Source organism: Phocoena sinus, chromosome 10 (genome assembly GCF_008692025.1).
Source record: "Phocoena sinus isolate mPhoSin1 chromosome 10, mPhoSin1.pri, whole genome shotgun sequence".
NCBI classification, from domain to species: domain Eukaryota; kingdom Metazoa; phylum Chordata; class Mammalia; order Artiodactyla; family Phocoenidae; genus Phocoena; species Phocoena sinus.
This window is the reverse complement of record NC_045772.1, coordinates 16,157,045-16,178,610: the sequence shown is the minus strand read 5'-3', so window position 1 is coordinate 16,178,610 and position 21,566 is coordinate 16,157,045. Positions and strand designations below refer to the sequence as shown.

The 21,566-nt window shown below is 37.3% G+C and overlaps 1 protein-coding gene across 2 annotated transcripts in view; it reads left to right on the top strand.

Annotated features, from left to right (window-relative positions):
* The window catches only part of POLR3B (RNA polymerase III subunit B), a 130,650-nt gene that overhangs the window by 3,198 nt on the left and 105,886 nt on the right, over positions 1-21,566 (top strand). For both annotated transcript variants that reach the window (XM_032646258.1, XM_032646257.1), the window contains exons 2-9: positions 643-675; positions 4,503-4,559; positions 4,644-4,708; positions 6,747-6,822; positions 9,456-9,556; positions 13,613-13,704; positions 14,913-15,030; positions 16,699-16,807. In XM_032646258.1, coding sequence (XP_032502149.1) covers positions 643-675; positions 4,503-4,559; positions 4,644-4,708; positions 6,747-6,822; positions 9,456-9,556; positions 13,613-13,704; positions 14,913-15,030; positions 16,699-16,807 — 651 coding nt within the window. The remainder of the gene's footprint in view (positions 1-642; positions 676-4,502; positions 4,560-4,643; positions 4,709-6,746; positions 6,823-9,455; positions 9,557-13,612; positions 13,705-14,912; positions 15,031-16,698; positions 16,808-21,566) is intronic.

Genomic DNA, 21,566 nt, shown 5'->3' with positions numbered 1-21,566 from the left:
GACTCAGTTCTAACCATTTGTCAGATTTCCCATTAACAGATTAGATACCATTCATGAAGAGTCTTATCATGGTAGGATGTTTACGACCTCAGGAAGGTGTGAAGAGCAGGCCCAAGAACTCAAGAAGTGTGGCAGTTTGCAACCATTTAAAGTAGGAGGTGGACACCATGTGATATCCTTCTGCAGCCTGAGCTCTGACCAGGCACTAGTTGAGAAAAAATAAGGGGGAGAAAGAACTCCCTTTGGGTTGAGAGACCTAGCTTCCACACCAGCCTCTCTGAAACGTACTCACCCTTCCACAGACTGGCAAACCCTGCTTACTCAGGAAGTGTCATGAGAATAAAATAAAGATAAAAAGTACTTGGAATCTTGAGTCACCAAGAAGAGATTAAAGTATATTCTATTTAAGAAATCTGTGGTTTATATATACTTGTGTGTGTACATGTTTGTATACATGTACATACACAGCACATATATGATTTCCATAAAAGTGGTTGCAGTGTAAAAATTGTTCGTTTTCATTTACTTTCTTTTGCTTACTGTGATGAAGTGAGTCATTTTGGGTACATTAAAGTAACTTCTCATGAAAATACTGTGATTGCTAGCACAGAGTTCTGATACTTTTATTGTTCTGATTCACAGGAAAAATGGCGGCTGCTTCCAGCATTTTTAAAGGTAATTAATATTTAATAATAATTAGTTGTTTTTCCAATGAAGAGTGAAGAAATAAGCCTTTTTTAAAATTAATTTTTTTCACCAACATTTTTTGACTTTGTACAACTGTGTGCTTTTCTAGGTTTTAGAAGTACAAGAAATTATAAGGCAGTATCCCTGTCTATAGAATACTAGTTAGGGGATTGCTAATCTAATTTTAGAGATAGGAAGTAGTATACATTGTAGCATGGCACATGAATAATACAAACCAAAGTGCTGTTGGCAAGAGTGATGCCACAAGTGGTCAGAGAGGTCCTCCCAAAGGAGGTGAGATGTAAGCCACATCTTAAGAGGAAAGGAATTAACTGAGCTGAAAGGTAGGATGCGGGGAGCATGGCTTAATAAAAGTGCTCAGGGGGAGCCTCCACGGGGTCTGTAGGAAACAGAGTCCAGTCTGCTTGGCTGGAATGGGTGAGTGGCTAGACAGAGGAACTACAGATTATAAGATTCCTATTATTATTGAATTTCAGTTTTAAAGAGCTTATGCTGAGTAGTAGCAGGTTCCACAATGATAGACCACTTGACACACAGTAGGATGGTTCTAGTCAAAAAAAGACAGTAGCAAGTGTTGATGAGGATGTGGAGCTCTAACGCTCTACTGATGGGAATGTAGAATGTTGCAGCCGCTTTGGAAAGCAGCCTGGCAGTTCATCAAATGGTTAAACATAGTTACTGTCTGATCCTGCGATTCTACTCCAAGGTATTTACTCAAGATAAATGAAAACATGTCCGTGCAAAAACTTGTACACAGATGTTCATAGCAGCATTATTCATAATAGCCAAAAAGTGCAAACAACTCACATGAGCACCAGCTAATGGATGGATAAATAAAATATGGTCTATCCATACAATGGAATAGTATTTGGCAATAAAAAGAAATCAAGTGCTGACATATGCTACAACATGGATGAATCTTGGAAGCATCTTGCTAAGTGAAAGAATGAAGACTTGAAAAATGAGTAGAGTTTTGTCCAACTTAGTTTTCTGTTAATAGGCAGAAGGGAGAGTGCTGGGAGATGAAGCTGGGGAGCTGTCAGGGCCAGATTTCTGACCAGATTTTATGGTTAAGGAGTTTGATGTGAAGGATTTTGGCTTTTCTTCTAACAGCAATAGGAAGCTCTTGAAGAAGTTTTAAGTAACCAAAAATAAAATAAAATGATAGTAAGGTCAAGGGAAGTTTTTTTGTTGTTGTTTTTAATTATGACTTTTTTCTTTTTCAAAGGGAACTATATATATATATACACATACACACATATGCATGAGCAGAGGAGAAGGGGTAGGATTCATGATTAAAAAAGAGGAGACAGTTGGTGGTATGTGGTCCAAGAAGAGGTTGTCTACTACATATTGGCATTTTCCATTGGCACTTGCCATCTACCTCTACAAGGATTAAATCATGTGCTGCTACAGCTGCTGACTTTCAACACCCCTGAAAGAAGTTCAGGGTGGAGAGCAGAAATGAGGCATTGTGTGCTCTGGGAAAAACTGGCAAAACAGGTCTTCAGATAGTTAGATATATATTTTTTAAATTTTATTTTATTTATTTTTATTTTTGGCTGCGTTGGGTCTTCGTTGCTGTGCACGGGCTTTCTCTAGTTGTGGTCAGCAGGGGCTACTCTTTGTTGCAGTGCATGGGCTTCTCACTGTGGTGTCTTCTCTTGTTGCGGAGCACGGGCTCTAGGCACACGGGCTTCAGTAGTTGTGGCGCACGGGCTTAGTTCTTCCGTGGCATGTGGGATCTTCCCGGACCAGGGCTCAAACCCGTGTCCTCTGTCTTGGCAGGCAGATTCTTAACCACTGAGCCACTAGGGAAGCCCAATAGTTAGATATTTTCAGGAGCCAATTTTATGAGCCCAATTCTTGCATCTCCTCGTATCTAGAAAAGCACTAAAATCCTTCATGGTGATGTCTGCACCTCGTGACTAGCAGTAACCTTCACGAGAGTAGCAGAAACCTTCTGCAAAAAATATGTGCTTGATTGCATGTACTCCTCCTTCACCAAAATCACATATATACTGACCTTCCCCCCTGTGTCTTTGGAGAAGTTTCTCAGCTATCTGGGACGCTGTCTCCTGGCTGTAATCCTCATTTTGCCCCAAATAAAACTTAACTTGCAACTCTCATGTTGTGCATTTTTTTAAACTCGACAGTTACTATGTCAACCTTGAAGGGACTTGAACCTTGAATCTTCTGAACTGTCCACTAGAATATTAGTGCTTAGATGGCAGGTGCCAATGGAAAATGCCACTTTGTAGTTGACAAGGTAGAGAACTTAACAGAGACATGAGACTACAGCTATTTCATTCATTTAAAGTTGGGGTTCTCTTTTACTCAGACCACCTTGAAATATATTTGTCCAAGGACAAAAATATAAAGATTTTTAATATGTAACTGAAGACAGGAACTTGAAGCTTGTGAGGCTGCAGTGCTGTGGGCAGGTAGAATCAAGACTTGGAATGTTAGGTTGGGGTGACAGCAGTGAAGAGGGACTCATGTAAGTCCCTCTTAGTTTTGCACAAGTACCAAATGGGGTGTGCTTGACTTAATAGCATTCTTTTGTGAACATAAAAAATTAACCTTTTGAGTTTTAGTTGATCAGCCTGTAACGTGACCTTGTTTTTTAATAGCAGTGGTAAAATATCCAGAATGAGGGAGGTACGTAGTAGCCCCACTGTACACTGGTCAGGCTGTGGAGGATTAACATCCATGTGATGACAACGTACAGCCCACTCAGGAGCGGTTCATGGGCTGCTGAGGGGTCTGGAAGGCATGCCTGTGAGAAATAGTGGAAGTGCCTGTTCAGCCTGGAAGTGAGAACGTGAAAGAGAGATGTGATCACTCAACAGACTGTGGTAGAGCAGGCATTTTCTCCAGAAAAGACAGTTAAGCCCCAGGGGTGGAAACTGGGGGACGGCAGACTGCAGATCATTATAAGGGTGAATTTTTCCCCTAACAATCAGAACTATTTCATAATAGGATGGCTGCTTTGTAAGCCAGTGAGATCCTGAATAAGGAGGTGGAATTAAAGCAGAGGCCCTGTGATTATCTGTCTGTTGAGAGTGTTCTAGAAGTGTTGAACTAATTGCGTTTGAAGATTAGTGTAAAATGATGAACATTACAGTCCTTTAAATCCTAAGACTGGATTCTATGTGTTTATCGTTTCAGTGTTTTTCATAGCGCTTTGTGCAGCCATACTGACTTCTGAGATGAAAGGAAGTCGCTGCCAGCTGGTCGATCTTAGGTCCCTGATGTTCACTCTGCTTCTGATTTTAAATGCAATTATTTTTGGTTTTCTTAATAGAGATCCTTGTTTTTTCTTCTCATTCTTCTAAAAGTGATATGAAAGACAGATATGTGGAAATCATAAAACTGCTTACATAGGAGCAAGACAAGAAAGAAAATAGATGTTGTTTGAGGGTTGAAGAGTTGAAGCTCAACTGTATTTGTTGAGCTGCTGTATTTGTTTCTGGGATCTTTTTTGTAAATTCAAAGCATGTAGGGAAAATCCTGCCTTATTTGTTAGCTCATGGGGAGTCATTAGGTATATTCAGGTACTCATATCTTGAATTCCAAAGGTCAGATTGTTTTTCAGGGAGGAAAATTTGAGGGTGTTCTAGTAAGATGGAGGAGAGATGGAGTGAGGACACATAAATGTAAAGCTTTGCTAAGTAAAATTCATGGATTTTTTTTCTCATTTTGGTTTTGAGGAAAATTTATGGATCAGGTGAGATCCATTGTGTAATCTGCTATTTTGTTGCTAACCTACTTTTTACTTTTTATCTGTTTAGGTGAAAGGCCTTGTGAAACAGCATATAGATTCATTTAACTATTTCATTAATGTAGAGGTAAGCATCAGATCTTGGAAAAGGATATGGTTAAGAATTAACTGGAAGCCAGAGTCTTTCCTCATGTTACTCTTTCCCCTGCAGATAAAGAAAATAATGAAAGCCAATGAAAAGGTTATGAGTGATGCTGACCCCATGTGGTACTTAAGGTAAGGAAGCAACTACTCTTAATTTGCTATTTTGATTATGTCTAACATTTTTTTATAGTGAATGTAGTTGCTGTCAAAACTCTTTTAACATAATTCTCCTTTTATCTGTTTGATAGGAAGATATTTATCAAATGCTTAATTTTTAATTGGTAAGCTAAGGATAACAGGTAGTTATGAGTGAAAAGTTACTGAAACTATTAGGTTTAAACTTTTTTAAAAACAATTTTAGAGGAAAATTATAAAAAGAGGACAAGGAGTTCCCATGTTACACTTCACCCAGTTTATACTAATATTAACATCTTATGTAGCCATAGCATAATTAGCAAAACTAGGAAATTAGCACTGATACAATACTGTTGACTAAGCTACAAATCTTAGTTTTCCCACTGATGTCCTTTTTCTGGTCCAGGATTCAATCCAGGACCTGCATTATGTTCAGATGTCATATGTCTCCTTTATCCTCTCCAATCTATGACAGTTGTAGAAAGTCCTTGATTCGGGTTTGTGCGGTATTTGCTTGTGGCTACATGGGGTTATGCCTTTTTGGCCAGAATACCACAGAAGCGGTGCTTCATGTCATTCTCATTGTACCATATCAGGGGGTACAGATGTCAGTATATTTAACGGCTGGTGATTTTAACTTTGTTCACTTGACTTAAGATGGTATCTTCCAGGTTTCTCTACTGTAAAGTTACTAATTTTTCCTTCAGTAATTAGTCACTATCTTATAAGGTGATCCTTCGAGACTATGCAAATATCTTATTTCTCATTGCACTTTACCCACTACCTTTAGCATGCATTGATGATTGTTGTAGCAGTTACCTACAACAGTAATTGCTGTGGTGTTTACCTATTGGCAAGTCTCTATTTCCTTCATTCTTTCTACATTAATATTAGAATTCTGTGAGGAAGAGCTTTTTCTTCCCCTCATTTACTCTCTATCTGTAATTTTATTTATATCAATATGAACTCATGGATGTTTATTTTATTCTATGCATCATAATCCAGTACTGTCATTGTTTTATTTCTCAAATGGTCCCAGATTTGGCCATAGGGAGATTCATCAAGTTGACTGCTGCATCCTTTCAACACGCCCCTGTGAATTTTCGAGCACTCCTCTACTTTCTGGTACCATGAGATGTGGTTCATCTAGTATTTTTCCTGTCCCAGCCGGGAATCAATCATTCCTCCAAGGAGCTTTAGTCTCCTTTATTGGAGAGTAGTGTTTAGACCCCAAGATATGGGTACTAAAATCTCAGTAGACAGAGCTATATTTACTTACTTATTCAGTCCTAGGATATACATAAAGTAGTTTCAGAATTGTTAATTCATCACTCTGTGAGAATAAAATTTACTAACACTTGTATACTGCTTTTCTGTCTTTGCTGTATCCAATCAAAATACTGTTTTCTAAAGTTACTCAGGTTAGTTATTTTCTTTCTTAACCTTTTCAGTGCCGTTATATTATTCATTTGTAGTGCAGTAAGGTTTGTGATTTTAGGTTTGTATGCCATTTTGGGTATGTGAGACATTATTATGGTTGTAAGAGTTAGACCTATAGAAAAAAGTCTATTCAGAAAATTGTCCCTCCCCTTCCAGTTCTTCCCACCCTGTTCCCAGTGCTCCCTGTAGGTACCCCGTCTCTTTAGTTTCTGCTTTCTTCTTCCTGTTTCTTTTGCACAAATGAGCACATATATTTTTTCCTCCGTATCCTTTCTTATGAGAATGGTAGCGCACTATAGCTACTCTTTTGCATTTGCTTTTTTCCTTAAGTATCATTTGTAGGGAGCTATAGTTTCAATATTTTTGTAAAGAGATTTACAGTATTTTTTTTAAAGATAACTTGATAACATTTTCTCTCCTTTGTAAACTGTGTGTTCTATGACTTTAAGATCTCCAATTATAATTTGTTAATTTGTCATCCTCTGCAAGGTAAGCATTTGTCAAAGGGCAGTCTTGTATTCGGGAGGAAAATAGCTTGATTGTTTATATGTTCTTTGAAGAACTGTAATTGGTTCTGGAATAACTTGCTTTTCAGATATCTTAATATCTATGTCGGGCTTCCTGATGTTGAAGAAAGCTTCAATGTAACTAGACCAGTGTCCCCTCATGAGGTAATTATCAACCTTAATTTAATTGGATTTGTTTGGTTTAACTGGAAGAGTCAGTGCCCTTAAAATATATTCTTAAAAAATGATTTTAAAATGGGGAAAAATCTCTTATGAGACAAGATAACCAAAATAAATAAGCACCTGTATAATACCATTACTGTATTAGGAAACAGGTTTGTATTAGTTGGTTTATCATTTAATCCTAGTTAACTTGCACTGTTAGGTCACTGTGTCTTTTTTATGTCCTGTTTCTGAGGTTTTTCATGGTCTCTCCACCCCCCCTCCTTGCTGACCACTGGTGTCTGGTGCAGTGTGCTGTTCCTGCAGGGGTTTCTCGCTTAGCGCGTATTTTGAGGGTCAGCAGGCCTTGCGTTTGCAGAGGGACTGAGGACAAGGAACTCACGGTCTAGCAGAAGAGGCAGAGGAGAAGAAAATGTAAATGCCAGGGTTTTAAAAGAGCTACAGGCAATGGCTTTTAGAACAGGCCTGTTTATTGGCTTTTAACGGATTCTAGATTTCTCTTCAAATTCTTCTACTCAGTGTCCATAATTGGGCATTGATTCAGGAAGGAAAATGATTTTTGTAGATTTTTCTGGTTTGTATTAATGTAAAGCTAAAATAGCAATTGGGGAACATAGCACAGGAATCTTTAGTAAAGAACAAGTAAGGTGTTAGAGTGCTATGGTTGTTGTCTAAGCAAGGTGAAATAGGAAGTGTGATCAAGTAACCAGATATTTTATATACGTAATTTTGGCATTAATCACCGAGTATTGATTGAACATTTATTTTGTGCTGCAAGATTGGAAGATACAAAAGAAATAAGACATAATATCTTTGCTCAAGTTCATACTCTTGTGGATTAAAATAACAAAACAAATGAAACAGAGACACCAGGGTTTGCAGCCTAGACGATAGGTAAGGCGAATATGTGACGTTGGACTGAACAGGGAATAGTGAGGACTGGATATTGGAAACTGTGCACCCCGATTTGGCTTTCCCCACCTCCGCTTTCCATTTGGTGAGAACTTTCCAATTTTTCAAGAACTAAACAGCCAATTAACAATCTCCAAGTCACCTTCTAAACTAGTATATTACTGGGTTCAGAGAAGGGAGAAGACGAAGAATTCGAAGTAGTTCAAGAAGGCTGAAGCCACAATTGTCATTATAATAATTATTCCTGATGTTGATGGGTATTACTGCAATTAGAGAAAGAGGGTGCAAATATTTCTTGGAGGGTATTGACTCTTAGAGAGATGGGGAGCGTGAGAGAGCAGGTGGATGGGCAGTCATGGGACCCACAGCAGGACTGGGGGTGCAGGTACTGCAGGCTCTACCCACACAGCCCTATTCCTGTTGATAAGAGAGAGTTCGAGGGGGACAGAGGGGGCCCCAGGGGTAGTTTGGGGCCCCATGTTTACCACTTCTGTCAAATTTCATTTCCATTTGAAGGGATGAGTTTGTTAAGACCCATGAGTATCTGCCTATCATGGGTGTTACATTAGTTTTATTAACAAAAATGAGATAATATTTATATAGTACTCTGTACCAGGCACCATTCTAAAAATATATACTCATACTCTTGGGAATTAAAATTATTCACATTCCCGTTTTACATATGAGGAGACTGAGATGCAGAAAGGTTATTTAAAACTTAATTGGTAGAGCCGGGATTTGAGCACAGAAAATAGAGTCCACACTCTGATCATCATGCCACCCTACCTTTGGTCAGGCCTGCAGGAGGCTTGATATAATTAAATATAAGGTAATATACTGGTCAATAATAGGACTATGTAGTATTTTTAAATCCTAGGCACTGTTAGGCTAGAAAAAGTTTGTACCTGTCTTTGGTGCAGTAAAAGCCAGAGAGAGGATTCAGCATCATGAATTGTATGGTTGAGGTTCCGAGAAGTTCTCTTTTTGAGACTGCAAGGCACCTGAGGACCATCAATATAATGGAGATGTCATCGGAGGATTTTGATGGGGTTTCCTGATCATGGCCCAGGCAAGGGCTTCTCTTAGTGAGTCATCACCACGTGAACGTAAAGCGCGCACCAACAATTTCTAAAGTTCCGCAGGTGACTCAGAAATTGTTAGAATGATGTGTTGAGTGATTCATGCTCTGACATATCCCTTGGAAAGGAATTTTGTGATATAGTTTAGTTTGTTTGGAGAATAAAAGGAAATACAGTTTAATTCTTTTAGTTTGTGCGTGTACATACTTTAGTTATTATTATACTGGTTGTTAACTATTTTGAATAAAGCAGCCATATTGATGACTCTCCAAGGACCCAGTTTGCAAAGGATGATCTAATGGCTTCAAAGATATGGGAGCAGACTGGTGATGGCATCAGATCAGTGAGAAGAAAATCAGTACCAGATTTATTGTCCCATTTCTGGGCTGGCAGGGGTAGGGATGCTGTGGCAGTGTCTAGATCCATGGCTGGCATCATCCCCTCATGGAGAAGGTAAGCTTGTAATTCCCAGTGCCCTTAAGGCAGCACAGGGGGCAGCTGTGTTCCATGGAGGGATCAGAGTCCAGCATGGGCCATACTTCTACTCGAGAAGAGCTCTTTGAGGCTGCCAGGATCCTTTCTTTTCCAGAGAGGAGGAGCCATGATTGTCTGATTCTCTTTCAGTGCCGGTTGCGGGACATGACGTACTCTGCCCCCATCACAGTGGATATTGAATACACCCGAGGCAGCCAGAGGATCATTCGCAACGCCTTACCCATTGGCAGGTGAGGACTGACACCTCCTGGAGCCTCGCTGCCAGCATTGCGGCCCTGTGAGGTGATCGCGAGCAAGTACTAATGCTCTTCTTGCCCTATTTCCTCATCTGAAAAATGGGGGAGTTGGAACCTACTTCACAGGGTTATTTTATGGGTCCAGCGAGTCAGCACATGTAAAGCACTTGGAGCAGCATCCATCACGTTGTTGTGGTTATTATATTTAAATTGTGAAACCTTTTCTATAAAGCTAGGGAAATTGCTTCCATTTCCTCCTGTAACTCCGGGCTGTTAGGGAAGCATTGGGTAAGATAGCGTTTCACTGAACGCTCCTGGGCTGGTCTTCTCGGTGGATTCTTACATATTTTGAGTTTTCCTGGAAGAATGAGTGTTTATAACAGTATTTAAGGCAGAAGTTATTTATTTGCCCAGAACAAGTTTGGAAATAATAGATAGCATCAGCTAGCATTTTTGCTGCCTGCTTTTCCTAATTAGGGAAATATATTGATTCTCCTGTAGAAATGGACAAAATCCACAGTATTTAATAATGAGTTTAATAATGATGTTGGACTTTAAACTTAGTGCAAATAATTACCGCTCAAGTGTTCCGCACCCCTTCAAAAGTGCTAAGGGTTTAATAAACATCCATTTGTTCATTAAATATGCACCAGCTAACTGTCATTGTCTGCACACTGCTGGGTCCTCAGGTAAGTAGAAGACACTTAAGACATCACTTGTTTGGCTACATTCTCCTCATTCTTCACTTAGGAAAAGAAGTAGGGATGTTAAAATGTTGATCTTTGTCTTAGCACGACAGTTTATCAGTGTTAGGATCAGAGCTTCTCTCTTTCTTATAAATGGACCATACTTGTGTCCAGTTAAATCTTGGACTGTTGCTAAATGATTATCCAGTTTGAGTATTGTGAAAGAAAGGCAGGAGATACTGGAGCAAACCAGAAATACATTTAGGGTTTAGATCCTGGGTTAAAGAGGGGCAGGGAAGGATGGGCATGTAACTGGTATTTGTTGAATACCTACCAGGTGCCAGGTCCTGTGATAGGTGATTTCATTTGTTAGTCCTGCATTCCGAAAAACGACCTCTGTTAATTAGACTGCTTATATGTACCATGTACTACCATTGGAAACATTATCTCATTTAATTGTTTTTTTTGAACTAAAAAGTTTTTAGTTTAATCCAAATAATATTTATACTTGGTAGCAAATCAAATAGTACATAAGAACATTTAATACAAAGCAGGAGTCTTCCTCTCTACCCTTCCTCATCCCTAGTCCCATTCCTGACCTTGTAACCAGTTCTGTTATTTCTTCTGGTTATTAACATCCATAACTTTAAATGCTATGCTTATACCTTTTTTTCTTGCTACATCAATTTTAGACAACTATTTTTTCACTCCTAATATAGAAGGTGTGGATTGGTTTATCTGTATCATTCACTTTCCTTCTCCCTTCCTCTTCCAAATTTTGTTTCTTATTTTTAACTCTTCTTTTGGTTACTCTGGTAATTTTAATATTCTTTAAAATTTTTTAAAAAATATTCTTATATATTTAGTCACTGTCTTTTTTCTTTATTTAAATATCAAAATGAGGACTTTTTTTTTCTGGGTTTTTTTTTTTTTGGGGGGGCCATGCCTCGAGGCATGTGGGATCTTAGTTCCCCAACCAGGGGGAACTAAGGGATTGAACCCACACCCCCTGCAGTGGAAGTACGGAGTCTTAACCACTGGACCACCAGGGAAGTCCCGAAAATGAGGATATTTCTATCCCTACCTTCCCATTATGATTTCTTTTTTAACCTATGAGTTACTTAGAAGACTGTTTTTAAATTTGCAAATTGGTGCTTTACGTCAAGTTTTGGAACTTTGTGGAGACCTGTTTCTTTTCATACATGTTTCATGTGTGTTTGGAAGCAAGGGGTATTCTCCAGTTGTTGTGTCACTGTCTATGTTTTTCTTTTCGATCAAGCTTGTTAATTGTGTTGTTTAGATATTATGTGTCTTTACTGATTTTTTGATTGGTTTTAATAAGTACTTGGAGAGATGTGTTAAAATCTCCCACTACGATGATGGATTTGTCCGTTTTTCCTTATGTTTTTGTGTATTTTTGCTTTTTGAAGTTACGATATTAGGTACATGGAAGTTTTGAATTGTTAGGTCTTCCTGGTGAATTGAACCTTTTGTTATTGAATATTAGACATTTATCTTTATCTCTTGTAATATTGTTTTGCCTTAAAATTTATTTTGTCTGCTCTTACTATAGCCACATCTGCTTTCTCTTGGTTATTTTTCTGGCATATCATTTTTTTTATCCTTTTCTTTTTATCTTTATGTCCTTACATTTTAGGTTTCTTTGAAATAAGCTGCATATGGCTAGATTTTAAAAAAATTACCTGAGAATGTATTTCATTTATATTTATTATACGTTACAGATATATGTGGATATACTTCTGTCAACTTATTTTGCATTTTTAATCTGTCCAACTTATCATTTCAGTTATTTCTCTTTTTGCTTTTAGGGTTCATGGACGTTTTTTTTTCCTTGCTCTCTCCCAGCTGATTTGAAAGTCATGTACAGTAGTTCTGGTTGCTTACGCTTACCTTAGAAATTTTGAATTGCGTATTTTACAAAGTTTGAAAATAATATGTTTATTCTTATGGAAAGGTCATGGACCTTAGACAGCTTTAACTTGGATCAAATCGACCCTCCTGATATACATGCTTTTGTTATGCACTTTAGTTCTAGCTTGTTTTGTCTTTTTTAACACATATATTAGAAATTATTATCTTAGAGCTAATATTTGTTTTTACTTACATTATTTACCATTTTCTTTGTTCACTATACATTTTTGCATGTCAGACTTTCTTCAACATTTGTTTTTCATCTTCCTGTAGTATTATCTTTTAGAAAATCTTTTTTTTTTTTGGCTGCACCGCACAGCTTGTGGGATCTTAGTTCCCTGACCAGGGATTGAACCCACACCCTCAGTAGTGAAAGTGCAGAGTCCTAACCACTGGACCGCCAGGGAATTCCCTAGAAATTCTTTTAGTGAGGGTTCATTAGTAGTAACTTCTTTGTTTTTGTCTGAAAATATCTTTGTATCGACTTCTTTTTGAATGGTGACTTAACAGAATACACAAATCTAGGTTGACAGTCACTGGCTTATCACTGCCCTGTCGTCTGTTAATTGCATGTGTGAAGTTATCTGTCTATCCAACTATCGTTCCCTTCCTTTAAAGGCAGGTTACCTGCCATTACCTCTGGCTGGGTTTTAAATCTTCTCTTTGTCTTTTATGTTTTGCATCTTGATTATGATGTGGCTTTCTTTTTATTTATTCTGAATAGTTATTGTGTAGTTTATGCTTTCATACATTTTTTAGAAGTTCACAATCATTGTTTCTTTGAATAGGACTTCTCACACATTCTGCGTATTCTTGCTGTGTAGAAATCTGATTAGACATACATGAGGCCTTCTCACTCTCTCCTTCCAGGACTCTGAAACCCTCATATCTTTATCTCTGTCTCTAAAATACATTCTTAATAATTTCTTCAGATCTCTTTTTCCATTCAGTAATTCTGTCTTCAGCAGCATCAAATCTACTATTCAGCCTACTCCTAGATTTTTAAGTTAATGCTTACGTTTCTCATTTCTAGAAGTTTTGCTTAGTTCTTTTTCAAAATTGCCTGGATAGTTTTGATAGTCTCTTGTTCCTTACACTTTGATTCATTGTGCTGTTTCTACCTAAGGGGAGTCACTTTGTTTACCACAAATGAAGTGTTGCCATGTGTGACTTTCGCCCAGGCTTGTCTGCAAAGTTTAAGTAAACCACACATTTGAGTTTTTGTTATCTGTACCAGGAGAGCAGTGTGCCTGAGGAAATACTTCATTTCACTTGGCTCTTTCATGTAATACCATCCCTCCACCTTTCCTAGCATGTCAGACAGGAATGCAGACCCCTTGGTGATGTGTGCAGTGCCCAGTATGTATTCTTCTCAGCTTTTGTACCAGTGACAACCTGTATGTGACATTTTCTTTTGTTTTATTTTAAACAGAATGCCCATAATGCTACGTAGTTCAAACTGTGTTCTTACAGGAAAAACACCCGCAGAATTTGCCAAACTGAATGAATGTCCTTTAGATCCAGGTATGTGTGATTTCTTGGATTTGTGCCCCCTTCCTATTTCTTTTTTTTTCTTTCGCTTTTGTTTTGCTCTTGCTGTTGTTTTACCACTTTTCCTCAAAAACGATACCAGCCTTTCTGCTTTATAGTCAACTTGGGTAAAACTTTGCAAAACATTGAGAAATTCGGTTCCAACTTTATTCTATTAGTCTGTATTTTTAAAAGATATACGTTTCCTCTTTTATTTCAAGTTTAAAACTTCAGTACCCCAAGTTCTGACTTATTGCTGTGATTTATCAGGCTTTCCTTTGTCTCTTTGCTCAGTGGTTTCTTTTGGTATGCTTAAAAATTCAAGAGTAATCTCACGAAGTTCCTTGTCTACCTCATCTGAAAAGTCACAAGTAGCTCACTTCAGGCTGTTTTAAATGCCATATAGAGGCAAAAAATGAAGGTCTTCTGTTTAAAATTTTTTAAGTTACATTTTTGTACTTATTTCTAGGCAGTATTTTTTTTTAAGTTTCAAGTTTAGCACTTAACAGAAAGTTCTTTTAATTCCTTAATTCATGTTTCACATTGATTTAGTTTATAGTTGCTCTACTCTAATTCCTTTAAATTTGCATAGATGTAGAATCCCAGAAGGTTTTGGAAAGAGGTTAACAAAGAATGTGACTTTATTAGAAACAGGATTTTGCATAGGTCAAATATATTGCCTTGTTTTTGCTTATATCCTGAAGGTAAAATTAAGTCTCACTTTATCCTGTTCTGAATTATGTGCAAAAGTATGTCATAATGTTTTACGAGTTTTATTGAATATCGAATATTATTTTGGAAACCTAATCTTAATCTGCCATTGTCAATGATTTGTTAGAAAACTAAGAGCAAATTTTAGCTTATATTGAAGATTGTCAGTGAATTCTGTGCTTATGAAATCTGAAGACTAATTTATTTAACATCTTTTTCATTCACCTCTCATATATGTCAGCTGCTGGTGATCCATAGACCAATAAGATATGTTCCTTGTCTTCAAGAAGTTTATCATCTTGTGGTTCATTTGTATAAAATCATGTGCTGAGACTATTACCAATTCGTAAAATAGTATTGACAAACCCCTTCGAACTGAGTGATGGCCAGCACCGTGAGGTGATGGAAGAGTGATCAGGAGACCACTGCCATTACTAAATCACACTGTTGGAAGAATAGCTGGTGACACCTTTCTTGTTTCCCTTGGGCAGGGGGCTACTTCATTGTTAAAGGAGTAGAAAAAGTTATTCTTATCCAAGAGCAGCTGTCTAAGAACAGGATCATCGTGGAGGCTGACAGAAAAGGGGCTGTGGGTGCTTCAGTTACCAGGTATGGATAGCAGGGATGGTGTTCTTAAGAAATATTGATCATTCCATTAGTGTCAGATGATTATCGTTCAGTACGGAGGTAGCCAGTTACTTCTCTCCAATAACAGGCAGTGTAATAGTTAAACTATCTGCCTTCAATTAATTGTGTAAGTCTGTAAGCATAGAGTATTGATTTAAAATTTCCAGTGATGAAAGTGTGAGACATTGCTCAAAAGGCCATTAGTTATTTTATTCAAGTTGAACTTTACGTTAATCTATAGCATTAAAGGAACTTTAAAAAAAGAAATTAAAAAAAAAACACTCTTTAGTTTTTCATGTGCCTTTTCAGTCTTTTCACCATTTTACATATGTATTCCTACTCTGATATAATCAGAGACTATTTTATACTTAATGAATTGTATATCATGTACTTAACATTGTATTGTTAGACCAACCTCCTTCATAGTGTACTCATTTTTCTACAACAGTATCCCTTATATCACTCCTGTAACTTCTTTTTCTGATTTATTATTATGTCATTTGAAATTTGGATGTTAATGAGTTCTGGGAATAAAAAAATGTGGCATAGTTAAAATGTCAGTATGCAGTAGAGTTTCTCTTCTGACAACCTACAGTGAACAGCTTGGCTTAGAGTTTCTGCATTTTTCCTTTCTGGTGGAGAGGCAGCTAACAATAGTGCCCATTTATTGAGCAGTTACTAGGAGCCAGGCAGTGTACTAGGTGCTTTATATATATTTAATTGTCACCTCAGCCCTCCAAGATAAGTGCTGTTATTTCCATCTGAGTAACAGGCCTTGAGCACAGGGTGACATCGATCTTGAGGAAGCCAGCATTTGAATCCAGATCTGATAATTCTGCAACCCACATCTTCCTGTTGTACGCAGCTTTTGAAGCCAGGGCAATCAGGACTTGAATCCCACAGTTGTTTACTAGCTATGAGCTAGTTGGGGGAGTAGTTACTTAGCTTCTCTAAGCCTTGGTTTCCTCGCATGTGATTTGGGGGCAACACTTCGAAATAAGTCTTAGTATGTAGGAGATTAGAGCTAGTGTAAGTAGAGTGAGTAACAGTGCACACAGCATGTAGTGGGTGATCAGTATGTGTTATTATTGTGGTTGATTAAAGCTTGGAAATGTTTTTAAATCCACTAGGAAAATTACAGCTAACAGATCAATAGAAGGAGATTCCTTAGTTTCTTTTGGCTTCACTGTATACCAAGATTGTAGGTATATTTTATGGGATTATTAGTTTAAAAACTCATAGTATTTATTCATTTCCGTGTAGTTTTCCCATTATAGTGTAGGCTTATTTTGAAGTTTTTCATTTCAAATGTATAAAATTGATCAGAAATATATCCCACACTAGATCAAAGCAATTCAGGTGGAATCAAAGTGAAGTAGGTCAAAATGAATTGGTGATTGTCACTCATTCACGCACAGAACTTCCACCATAATCTCAAAGCTAAAGAAACAATTCTAGTGTTTTAAAATGTTGATGGAAGTGGTGGTGGAGACAGGAGAGGAGTTGTGTAAAAAGACACCTATTTGGAAGGACCTTATTGATCGTTGTTGATCAATTGAATCTTATTGATTGGTGGTCATTTGCTACTGCATGTTAACTATCTTGGAGCTAAGTGGGGATGTAGTTTAACCAACTTGTGTTTCCTTACAGCTCTACCCATGAGAAAAAAAGCAGAACCAATATGGCTGTGAAACAAGGACGATTTTACTTGAGGCATAATACTTTGTCAGAAGATATACCCATTGTCATCATATTTAAGGTGAGGCTGCAGGTGTCTACTGAAAATTATAAAGCATTCTTTTTATGGTTTATTTTCATATGTAATTAGAAATTTGGAGCATAAGGAGTTCTAAGCATAGAGAAGCTATCAGTATTTAAAATTGAAAGCTAATAAGACTGGGGTTCAGGTACTTTTAAAAGTAGTGATCTATTTTGTTTTTTTTAATAGATACATGGTAAAGAATTCCAAAGGTACAAAAGGGTATATAGTGATTAGTAAGCCTCCCACCCACCTGTACCTAACCGCAGTTATCCTACCAAAGGATACCACTGCTACTGGTTACTTGTGCATCTCTCTAGAGATAGTCTGTGCATATACAGCACATGAGTATGTAGTAGGTTTCTTTTCTGTTTTTTTTACTTAACATACATTGCACACTATTTTGCACTTAGCTTGTTTTCTTTTTTGTAACTTACATCTTAGAGATAGTGTTATATTAGTTCATACAGAGCTACCATGTTCTTTTTTTAAAAAATAAATAAATTATGTATGTATGTATGTATGGCTGTGTTGGGTCTTCGTTGCTGCGTGTAGCTTTCTCTAGTTGTGGTGAGCGGGGGCTACTCTTCGTTGCAGTGCGCAGGCTTCTCATTGTGGTGGCTTCTCTTGTTGCAGAGCACGGGCTCTAGGCACGCGGGCTTCAGTAGTGCCACAACTACTTGTTGCAGAGCACGGGCTCTAGGCACGTGGGCTCAGTAGGTGTGGCTCGCGGGCCCTATAGTGCAGGCTCAGTAGTTGTGGCGGACAGGCTTAGTTGTTCCATGGCATGTGGGATCTTCCCAGACCAGGGCTCAAACCCATGTCCCCTGCAATGGCAGGCGGATTCTTAACCACTGCGCCACCAGGGAAGCCCTACCATGTTCTTTTTAACAAAGGGTTCCATTTATGGGTGTACCGTAATTTATTTATCCATTCCCTTATCAGTGGACATATACAGCTCTTGCTATTACAGAGCTGCTGTAATATTTTATACAGGGCAAGGATATCTGTAGGCTAAGTTCCTAGCAGTGGAATTTTCTAGGTCAGTGAGTATGGACCAAGTTTTTTGTTCTTTTTTATGGACTTCAGGATTCTGGTGAATTTCTTCATAAACACGAATCTTTAAAGCTGATTTATCTTGTTTGTGAATTGTTGACTTAGAACCCAAAAGACATTTTCCCATAGAAATAATATTTAAATGGTATAGTCTTCTCAGATAATTCTCAGATAATAGTGGCCCATTTAGCCTGCTCTGCGACTTAAATATTATACATATTCTGTGAATGGTTATTTGTAGTATTAGTCATTAATCAAACAGAAAAATAGTCAGCATTACGTGATACAGTTGATGCTCAGTAATTGCAGATTCTGTATTTGGCAATTCTCCTACTTGCTAAAATTTATTTGTAACCCCCAAATCATCATGTGTGGTGTGATTTTACCGTTATTCACAGACACGTGCAGGCACAGAGCAGCGAAAAATTCGAGTCACCAAACTCGTACATTCCCAGCTGAGATCAAACATGGGGATACCCTGCCTTCTCATTTCAGCTCTCGTACTACAAACGAATGCCCTTTTTGCAGTCTATTTAGTGCCCTGTTTTTCAAATTTTTGTGCTTTTTGTAAGCGATCTTGTCATTTAAAATGGGCCCAGGCATGGTGCTGACATGCTATGTAGTGTTTCTCATCACAGGAAGGCTGCGGTGTGCCTTACGGGGGAAAACGTGTGTGTTAGATAAGCTTCATTCAGGAATGAGTTACAGTGCCGCTGAACGCAATCGCAGTGTTAATGAGTCGACGATGATGTATATTAAATAAGGTGTCTTTAAACAGAGCACACATAAAACAAGGTTCTGTATTGATCCGTTGAATAAAGTGTAACCAGAGGCTCACAAGAACCTAATTCTGCGTTTCTCCTGGGAACAGTGTTTCACTGTTCACTAATTCAGTGTTTGCAGCAACTTTGTAGACCATGAGGTATATGGGTATAAAATGAATCTTGACAACTAGGTTGATTGAAATAAAGGGCTCAGGTTATTTGAGGAATTACTGAAAGATACTGGGTAATTCAGATAATTGCAGAGGTTGATAAGCTGCCAGTTGTTCATAGGTATTGAATGGATATTGACAAGTCAGGTTCATTAACTCAGGACATATCTGTATTCTAAAAGCAATTACAAGAAGGAGGTTGTAGGAAATTTTTTTAATGCTTAGTATAGCTTAATGTGCTTTTGAGTTCTCTAAGTGAGATGATTCCATTTATTTTCCTTTCAGGAGGATGATGATGATCGTAATAGCAGTACCATTATATTGGGGGGGCCAGAGAGAATTCTTAAATTTACTTTTTTATTACCTTTCTTCAAAGTTTATATTTTTTGTAATTATAATTTTTGTAAAAGGCAAAGTAATTTTGTCTTTTTTTTATAGGGATTCCACAGTGCTCAGCACGGTATCTTGTGTACATAGTGGGATTTAGTGGATAAAGAAAATTTTATCTATGTAAAATTACATCTCCAGCAGAGGGCAGTATGTTACCATGCATCAGAAGGACTTTCATGGATGGTTTCAATGCCTGAAGGTGCATAGGACTGCTTTCCTTAGACCAGAAATTATAAATTAATTATAATGCAGATAATCTTATATCACTCATATGGAAGATGGATCACTAGACACATGCATGCCTTAAAACCAGAAAATCTTTATTAAATGCTTTTTTTGACTAGTTGACAAAAGTTTGATAAGACAGTTTCTTCTGTCAAATTTGTTTAATATTATGTTGTAAATGTATACATATATTTATAGCTGACTTATTAAATCCTTTTTAGAATGGGGCTATAAATTAACAGTGTGCATTTTTATGTAGCCAGTAGTTGAGATTTCAAACTTCTCCCTTTCTGATTATAAAATAGTCCTTGCATTGTAAAAAATTCAGAAAGCCACTAAAAAGTATAAGTACTTTTTTGGATATATTTTTTTCAAGGCCTTTTTTCCTTTGCTTTTGTAATATACACATTGATTTTATTTTATTTTTTTCATTTAACAATGAATTGTGACTAGCTTTCCTCATCTATTAATAAAATCCACATCATTATTTTTAGTAGGTATTGTATTATAGAATGTTTGTATGTGGTATAATCTATTAAGCAAATTCCTATAGTGTGACATTTACATGTCGGTTTTTTCCCCTAAGTTTTCACTCTTATACACAACTCTGGGGGTCCTTGTACATACATGTTTGTGCATGTTGCTGATTATTTTGTGAGACTTGATTCCTGGGCGTGGGATTATATATATTTTTAGAAACTTGGTGCATGTCATTAAATTTTTCTCCCGAAACGTATTCATTACATTTTAATCAGCAGTATATATGAATTAAAATAAATATTTAGAAATTTTCAGTTCAAGTAAATTGATTAAATTCATTGGTCACACATAGTCACGTTTTTTGGTCTCCCACAACAGGGATGTTTTAATAAACTTGTTTGATAACCACTATTGAGACTTTCGCATCTGGGAGGGAGCATAGAATATTGGTATCTTAGAATCAGACTGATCTAGGTTGATTTCCAGCCTCTCCCCTTATTAGCTATGTGTCCTTGGGCAGATTTCCCAATCTTCCTTTGTCTTGGATAACTATATCTAGTTAGTTATCCAAGTGAGCATTTCACCTAAGGGGGTTGTTTGAAGAGCAAATGAGATAATATATATTTTGAACAGTAGACTGCGTAGAAAGACAATGCTATTTCTTTTTACTAAGTTCCTACACATTTAATGTCAGAAGCCCCGGAAAATAAAGTAGGATACGAGAAAAGTCACATCGTTTCTCTTTTTGTGTTGTGTGGCCCTAACACAGACCTTGACAGTCATTAGGACTTGATGGTTGTTGATTGTAGCCAACAATTGGCTAAAAGTGACAGAATCAGCAGGGTTTCCAGACTCCATGCTGAGTCTGAATATGACGGATAAAGCTTTTAAGGCCTAGATCAGCCTTATTAATGGACTTGAATCACTACAGACGTTCTCCTGCCCATGAATCTTCCCTACTTTACATTTGTATCCCTCAGTATTCAACAGTTGCACTATGATGGCATCTGTAGTTTGAAAATTTTTATGGAAGAGAGGACAAATATCAAGGGTGTTGGGCATTGTATTATATTGAAATTTTTGATCTTTAAAGAGAAAAAAGTTACAAAGTTAAAGTGGGCCATCACAGTTCTTTTATTATCTGCTAGGACTGCTTTTGGTATTGATAGGTTGACTTCTGTCTACTTTAAAGAAAAATAAGTGATTTCTGAATGTTAGCTATTTTAAAAACTTACCCATTTCCCTTCTTCACGTAACATATGTCAACATGTCACCGTTAGCTTACATATCATTCTCTTCTGCTCATTAGTATTCTTCTTTCTGTCTCTAAAAATCACGCTTTTAGTCATACTTAGTGGATATCCAAGGAGAAGACTTCCTGCCACTTTTTAAAGAGCACCTCCCCTTATTTTTGTTCTTATTGCTGATCGCCAGATTGGGTGACCTTCTGCTGAAATGTATTATCTCTGCTATTTTTTCATAAGGTTATTGAATAGCATTCACTTTTTTTTAAATTTTTATTTTATTTTTTTACATCTTTATTGGAGTATAATTGTTTTACAACAGTGTGTTAGTTTCTGCTTTATAACAAAGTGAATCAGTTATACATATGTTCCCATATCTCCTCCCTCTTGCATCTCCCTCCCTCCCACCCTCCCTATCCCACCCCTCCAG